The 7,704-nt window shown below is 56.1% G+C and overlaps 1 protein-coding gene across 2 annotated transcripts; it reads left to right on the forward strand.

Annotated features, from left to right (window-relative positions):
- The first annotated feature begins 291 nt into the window (after positions 1 to 291).
- On the forward strand, positions 292 to 7,267 carry LOC114117993 (carcinoembryonic antigen-related cell adhesion molecule 6-like). Of its 2 annotated transcripts, XM_027978389.3 has the most exons (8): positions 292 to 460; positions 1,348 to 1,707; positions 2,939 to 3,217; positions 4,312 to 4,423; positions 5,565 to 5,629; positions 5,946 to 5,977; positions 6,594 to 6,635; positions 6,881 to 7,267. In XM_027978389.3, exons 1-8 carry the CDS (start codon positions 397 to 399, stop codon positions 6,944 to 6,946), a joined length of 1,020 nt encoding a protein of 339 aa, XP_027834190.1. In that variant the 5' UTR covers positions 292 to 396; the 3' UTR covers positions 6,947 to 7,267. The 2 variants fall into 2 exon arrangements, with proteins under 2 accessions (XP_027834190.1, XP_060254621.1); XM_060398638.1 differs by lacking the exons at positions 6,594 to 6,635; positions 6,881 to 7,267 and adding an exon at positions 6,090 to 6,571.
- The last annotated feature ends 437 nt before the right edge of the window (positions 7,268 to 7,704 follow it).

Here is a 7,704-nt window from a genome sequence, read left to right on the forward strand (position 1 = left end):
TGTGTATCTAGGTGTCTGTGTGTAGCTGAGATGTAGGTACGTGTGTGTAGGTGTGTGTATGTGTCTGTGTGTGTGTCTGTGTGTGTGTGTAGGTGGAGAATCACTGCTCTAGAAGGCATAGGACTCAGCAGAGTTCAGGGAATAGAAATACAGACAGAGGGGGAAGTGGGAGGGGCCACGAGGGAGGGAAGGAGGAGAGGAGGGGGTGGGGCCTGGACAGAGACTCCGCCCCATGGGGCTGGGCGACGTGACCCAGCGAAGTGCTCCTGCCCAGGGGCAGGCCCAGCACACAGAGGGAAGGACAGCAGAGCTTCTGCAAGGACTGCAGGGTTTGTGAGCGTCTCTGGAGAGGAAGTTCTCCTCACAGAGAGAGGGACACAGCAGACAGCAGGCACCATGGAGCCCCCGTCAGGCCCTGCAAGCAGGCGGCATGTCCCCTGGAGCAGGCTCCTGCTGGCAGGTGAGAGGGGACAGTGTTCAGGGAGGGGGCGGAGACTGGAGAACGAGAGCCTGGCTGGTCCCTGGGGGGGGAGACGGGGCTCTGAGAGGGGACAGGGGGCTTCTTTTCGGACCTGAGGGCACAGGACAGCGGACAGGGGAGGGAGGGGGCTCAGCCACAGAGGACTCTGCTTGAGCTAGAGCTGGCGAGGGGCGGGAGGACTCAACTGCTGTAGGTTTTACGAGTTATAATTCACTGACCGGTTTGTTGATAACTGATGACAATAATAACAATTTATTATCTCACTACAGAAAAAGACATAACCAGGACAGTAAACACTGTCCTTACCCGGCACCCTTAGAAACAGACAATAAAACCAGGCTGTGGAATTGCTGGGAACTCTCCTTCCTTCATCCCCAGGTACTAATGTCTGGAGCCTGGTCCAGGCCCTGCGTTTCAAGCAGGATCAGACAAGCCCCTGCCCTCACGGAGCCCGCGCTCTGTGGGGAGGAAGACACACAAGCAGAGAGATGGAGAGTGTGCTGGCAGGTGCCTCAGGCGTCACCCAGGAACCCGAGTGGGGAAGGGTCGGCAGTGAGCACGGAGGGTCTTTACAGCAGCTGTTCGTTGTGGGAGGCATCTCCCAAGAGGCCCTGAGTGTGAGCAGGCGTGTGAGGGCAGCAAGGGGGTGAGCCAGGGACAGCTGGGGAAGCAGAGGAAAAAACGAGCCCAGAGGGGCTGAAGTGACGGGGGTCATGCTGCTGACCTAAATCCACTCACACACATACATGCAGACACACCCACACTAAGGCTGAAGGGTGAAGAAACCAGCTCAGGACCCAGGGCACCATTTTCCCATCCCCCACGCAGGTCACAGTATTACCTGATATCTCTCTCTTCCCTCCTAGTCTCACTGTTAACTTTCTGGACCCCGCCCACCACTGCCCAGCTCACTATTGAAACGGTGCCCCCGCTTGCTGCAGAAGGGTCGGATGTTTTTCTGGTTGCCCACAACGTGTCAGAGAATCCTCTAGGCTATGCCTGGCACAGAGGAGAAAGGGGAGACAACACCCAGCTAATTGCATCATATAGGGTAGATAATGATGCAACTACCAATGGGCCTGCATACAGCGGACGGGAGACACTTTACCCCAACGGAACCCTGCTGATCCGGAACGTCACCCAGAGAGACACAGGATCCTACACCCTGCTCGTTACAAAGAACGATTTACAGACAGAAACACAGGCTGGACACCTTCACGTGCACCGTGAGTACTTCCTCTCTGACCTCGGGGTGTTTGGCAGGCGGGGGCAAGGGTGGAGGGTGGTGGTTGAATTCTGTTCACACAGGACTGACAGCCCCGGAAGGTGCCTCCATCCCCCTCTGCATTATGTCCCAGGTCGGTGTTTGAACATTCAGTGCAGGACACACGCTGTGGAGACAAACTCCAAAGGGTCAGAAATGCTTCCAGGAAGCCAGGCCCTGCAGACACTGTGCAGAGAGAAGGACGGGCTGATGGAGGGACTCAGCAGAGGGACAGCACTCTCAGTCCAGCCCCCTGGCCCCTCCCCGTGACCAGGACCCTGAGGAAGACCCTGCAGGACTCAGGAAGACCCTGGCCTGAGGGCCCCAGGGATCCTCACAGAGAAGCTCAGCCCCAGGAAGCCCCTCCCAGACGCTGTCCCAGGGTTCCTGCCTCCAGTGACACCGGGAAGCCTGTGCCAAATCCCTAGGCTCCCAAGCTGGTCACCAGCCAGGGCTCAGCCCCGAGAGCCCCATCCGCGCAGGGGCACAGCCTGTTCTTACTCCTGAGACTCGGCATGGAGAGCACACAGGTACAAGGTCCCCAGGAATCAACCAATGCCCTGCGGGACTTGGAGACTCCAGAGAAATCTGAGCACCCCCAGAGAGGAACAGAGGAAGGAAGACACTCCTGGCAGCTCCTCGAACCCAGGGTGCCACCCAGGGAGCTCTCTCCCGAGGCTGGTTGATGAAACCAGGATAGACGCCAGGTGGTCTCTGAATCCCACCCAGCTCTGTCCACCACTAAACGCTGCTGCACAGTCGACCCGCGAGGAAGCCTGTGCTTCTCCCAGACATAGAGCAGGTGGCCTCACACTCTCTGGGCTCAGGTCCCCATGGATTCATCTTGCCATACACAAGCATGCCTTATCGTTAAAGACTCTGTCTGGCTGAGAGGCGAAGGATGCCAGTTTTGTTTGAAGGTGTTTCTAGAGGAGGCTAAGGTATAAAGAAAGGGAAAGTGTTAGTCGCTCAATCACGTCCCACTCTTTGCTACCCCGTGTGCTATAGCCCAGCAAGTTCCGCTGTCCTTGGAACTCTCCAGGCAAGAATGCTGACTGGGTAGCAATTCCCATCTCCAGGGGATCTTCCCAACCCAGGGATTGAGCCCAGGGCTCCTGCACTGGCAGGCAGATTCTTTACTGTCTGAGCCACCAGGGAAACTCAGGGCAATGTTCTTTCTGTTATCTACACAGCGGTGCTACCCTCACCCGTCATCACCAGCAACAACTCCAACCCCAGGGAGCACGAGGACACTGTGGTGTTAACATGTGGAGCTGAGACCCAGAACACCTCCTACATGTGGTGGATCAACAGTCAGAGCCTCCCCAAGAGCACCAGGCTGGAACTGTCCGAGGACAAGAGGACTCTCACAGTAGTCACCGTGACAAGGAATGACACAGGACCCTATGTGTGTGAAGCCCGGAACCCAGTGAGTGTCAGCCGCAGTGACCCATTCACCCTGGATGTCCTCTGTGAGTAACCTCTGTTCCTAGGTGACCTGAGCTGCCCACCCAAATGCACGTTGCCAGAGGCCAATCCACACCCATCCCTCTCAAGTCCGAGTACATGGGCCATCACCCCTGGACACCCAGACTGGCCATGACTTCCTGTCCCAGGCAAGTCCAGGCAGGTCCACCTTGAATGAAGCCAGGGAGGGGATGGGCTGCTCTGTGTTGGTGGCTGAGGATCACCAGAATATGATGGGAGAAACGAATTAATGTCAGACTCACAATGAGTGAGCATGCAGGGTAATGATTGCAAATTTTTCAGACAAGCGTGTGAACAGCTCAGAAGGACCCAGGGGCCCCAGTACAGACCAGGAACTTCCCTTCCCTCTGGTTGCACCACGTATGCCTTTCTGCTCTTTGCTCCAAATGGTCCGGACACCCCACCACGTCCCCCACAGACTATGGACTCCAGTGGTGATGCTGTCCCAGACAAGCAACAGTGTCAGGACGGAGGATGCAGGGTCCCATCAGTGTAGGGTCTCCTCCCAGTCAGAGTCTGCAGATGAGACCCCCACCTCCCCAGCTGAGCACTAGAGTGACCATCAACACCTTTGCATCTTCCCTTGTAACTTCACTGGAAGTGGGTGCGTAACGAATGCAAGTAACGAGGACGTGGGTAGTCTCCTTTCGGAGCCTGTATAACAATGCTTAATTAATTATGCAAAACTTAGCAATTTTGTCATAGTTTGGTTATTGTTTGTGAGAACTGTTTGATTTAGCTAAGAGCCGACAATTGTGCTGGAAACAAAAAATCACAGGGAGGGGGCATAATGTGAGAATAAAAGAGTCCTTCAGAGGAAAGTGAACAGATGGAAATGGCTATAGTGAGAGAATGGAGAGTTAGAGCAAGTCCAGGGTTTCAAATCTGATTAAGAGGAAAATGATGCAACCACGTGTGGTGGAGGTGTCAGGAGGACACCGTGGTGACAAAGCAGACCGCCACACGGGGCTAAGAGCATTTCCTCCTCCTAACCAGGCCCTCCCGGAAGACTCCTCTGGGTGTTACCTCCAGGGAACTCGGAACCCATTTCCCTTCTCTCTTTCTCTTCTGCTTTCAGGGCAAGAAAACAGCCGAGCCCTTGGTGTGGGGGCCATTACTGGCATCGTGATTGGGGTCCTGCTTGTGCTGACGCCGCTGGCTGTCCTGGGGTATTTCATTTTCCTTCACAGGTACAGTGGTATTCCCAGATGCTGCTCCTGCCCCAGGTTGATGCTAGTCCTCGAGGAAGGACACCCCATCCTCCAATTTCCGGCCTGGATCTCCAGGACCTCCCCACTTCCCCACAGATATTCTCTCTCGTCCTCAGTTCCTGCCTCACCTGGTATTGACCTGTGGCAGCTTCCTTAACACCGTCCTCATTTATTTTGTTATTTAGTCACGAAGTGTGTCCATCTCTTTTCCCACTCCTTGGACTCCCCTGTACATGGAATTTCCAGGCAGGAATACTGGAGTGGGTTGACATTACCTTCCTCAGGGATCTTCCTCGCCTAGGGATCGAACCCGTGTCTCCTGCACTGGCAAGCAGATTCTTTATCTCTGAGCCACCAGGGAAGCCTTATTTATCAGTTAACAGAATTAAGACCCCTCCATGTCCTAGTTCCCTATATGTAGGCTGGCAGGTAGTAAGTACTCAGAAAAAGATATCTCTTCCTGTATATTTAAATCCAGCTACTATGAGGGGCAGTCATGGGGCCAGGGTCTGAGGGGCATCCTGACCAAGGTCACGCTTGGCCAGAGAGTGGAAGTCCAGGCCAGGTGTGGTCAGACGCCCCCAGCTGGCAGATGCGTTAACAACAGCCCCGGATCATGAGACAGAACATCGTGCCGGGTCAGCGGGTGGTGGGATGTCTCTACACTTCAGGTCCAGGTGATGGAGACAGAGGACAAGGCCGCCGTCACATTTCAGCAGCTCCCGGGTGAGGGCAGGGGGCCACAGCAGCGACACTGCCCGCAGTGAGACCCCAGAGTCGCTGGCTTCCCTTTCCTCCCCACACTGGGCCTGCTCTCCCCATAAGCATGATGTGTCCACTCAGACAAAGCTCTGGATGGATGGATGCCTTTCCCAGAGCCCTGGTCCCTTCAGTGGCCACTTTCTTCTGAACCCTATTAGCCTATGGTCCTGTCCCTCTCGACTCGTGGCAGATATAGCTGCTTAAGGACTTTCCTCAGCTTCCTTGTTGGGCCCTCCCCTCTAAGCGGCCTTGGTGGAGAAAGAAGGTGTCTAGCCCCTGCTTGGACGTGGGGATCGTCCTGTCCCTTGTTCTGACACCAAAGCCGTGACCTCCCTCTATCCTCCTCACAAATATGCAGGTTTTTCTTCCCTAACCCCGGCTGCCTGCACAACAGTGGGAACTGGCCCCCAGCATCCACCTCAGGTGAGTGTCTGTTCAGCCCAGCACAGCGGGGCGCCCCGGGCAGGCCCTGCCCTGTCTGTTCCTGCCTGCCTCCCCCAGGGTCTCTGGCCCTTTCTCTGGGGCTTCAGCACAGGGGCCCCGACTGGCTAGTCTGCTTGTCCTGTGGCTTATAATCCTGGGAGGCTCCCTCGCCCTCACTGGGGTCAGAAATTGTCAGTGTCTCTCCTCGGTGGGGCTCTTTCTCCCATGGTTCTCCAGAAGGTGGACTCTCAGTCTCTCCTGAGAGAATGGGCTAAGCTTCCTCACATGCTCGGTGGTAACTCCTGTCTCTTCCCAGGACGTGGTCCCTCTGGCAGCTCTGTCTCCCAGGTGAGTACATCCCTTCTTGCCTCTTCTCCCCAGGGTCCCCGCTTCACAGGCTCAGGGCAGGGGGCCTGTCCAACCCTGACGCACTGTGCTGACCCCTTTCACTCGAGGGTAGTTGAAAGTCGCTCAGTCGTGTCCAGCCTTTGTGACCCCATGGACTGTAGACCGCCAGGCTCCTCTGTCCATGGATTTCTCCAGGCAAGAATTCTGGAATGGGTAACCATTGCCTTCTCCAAGGGATCTCCCTGACCCAGGGATCGAGCCTGGGTCTCCCGCATTGCAGGCAAATTCTTTGTCTTCTGAGCCACCAGGGAAGCTCGTAAGAGTAGTTAGGACATGGCTAGTCCCACCAAGCTGGGAGCTGGATGCACTTCAGGGATGTGACCACCCACCACCTTATCCTGGGGCTGCCCTGGTTCCCTGACTTGACCTCAGGAGAACCTTGGAGTTGAGCCAGGAGGAGAGTGGGCACTGGATCATCAGTCAGGGGAGCCAGGCTAACCAGGGTGGGAAACAGAGCCAGACAGGATTTGGGGTGGGGGCGGCAGGCTTGGAGATGGTTGCTCGGAGAAAGGACTCTCCTTCCCTCTCTTCTGATGCCCACCTCCTCCATGCCCAGGCCTCCCGACCTGACGCCAGGCCTCCAGCTCCCATCTACCAGGTGAGTGTGGGGATCTAGGTTCTGGTCCCATATGCCCAAGGGGCAGAGGAAATGCCCGCTGCACAGCTGGCTGTGTTTGAAGGTCCAAGAAATAGCAGGAAAGATGGAAAGGGGATGAAGGTGAGGTGGGTCTGGACCAAAAACCTCTGACACAAACAGACCCTGGGTGACCCGGGGCTGGAAAGTCCCTGGGAAGTCATCTGAGAAGGTTACATGAGCTTGGCAGCGTCGGTTTTCTTTTGCAGGAATTACTACACCCCAACACAGATGTTTACTGTCATATCAGCCACAAAGCAGATGTGGGTCCTTAGTTCCTCCAGACTCGTCTCCTTAACAGACTGTGGGAAAGAGCTTACCTGAGACCCAAGACCTGAGTGAGGTCAAGAGGAAGAGCCTGAGGCAGAGAACCAGCTCTGAGACCTGAGGCTATTCAGGAGCCTGGGCCCAGGCTCAGGGTCCTCCTGGATTCCTGGAAACCCTGACAGGCTGCCCTGAACCCTGGATGGACCAGAACTCAGGCTGTGATTCCCACAGTGGGGAGAGGTTTCAACAGGGCAAGTGACTGGGCCCGTGACCCACTGCGGACCACCAGAGAGATCTGAATAAAGAGCACTTTCCTTCTGGCTGGAAAATGTACTGCCCTTGCGTCCTGTCCAGCAAGAAATTCACCTGAATCTCTGCTCTGGTCTCTCCATGGTTCCTCAGGGAAAGTATCAGCTCTAGTTACCAGACCTCCCCATCTATTTCCTGGAGGAAAGGGAGGAGAAGAAGGTGAGAATGGAGGGAGGGGGCATGCTAACAGGAAAGGAGGGTCACCAGACCCTTCGCAGGCACGTGGGCACTTGGCAGTCCTCACACTGCCCTGGGTTCCCAGGCACCTCCCAGTGCCTGCTCACCTGGCATGGGGTCTCTGGAGCACAGAATGTGGGACCATCTGAGACCCACTAGAACCCGAGTCAGAAACGACGAGGCGTGGGTGAGACCATATTATGGGTGAGGCCCCTTTGCAGCCTCTTGGTGTCCTGAGCCCTCTGGCCCTCCTCTCCCGGCCCTGCTGGCCCCAACTGGT

This window comes from Ovis aries, chromosome 14 (assembly GCF_016772045.2).
Source record: "Ovis aries strain OAR_USU_Benz2616 breed Rambouillet chromosome 14, ARS-UI_Ramb_v3.0, whole genome shotgun sequence".
In the NCBI taxonomy this organism is placed as follows: Eukaryota; Metazoa; Chordata; class Mammalia; order Artiodactyla; family Bovidae; genus Ovis; species Ovis aries.

What these genes read in the sequence shown, in the direction of transcription:
- LOC114117993 (XM_027978389.3), top strand. Translation starts at nt 397, where the DNA reads ATGGAGCCCCCGTCAGGCCCTGCAAGCAGGCGGCATGTCCCCTGGAGC. An exon ending in TATTTCATTTTCCTTCACAG is followed by an intron (nt 4,424 to 5,564) that starts GTACAGTGGTAT and finishes ACAAATATGCAG; the next exon opens with GTTTTTCTTCCCTAACCCCG. An exon ending in GCCCCCAGCATCCACCTCAG is followed by an intron (nt 5,630 to 5,945) that starts GTGAGTGTCTGT and finishes GTCTCTTCCCAG; the next exon opens with GACGTGGTCCCTCTGGCAGC.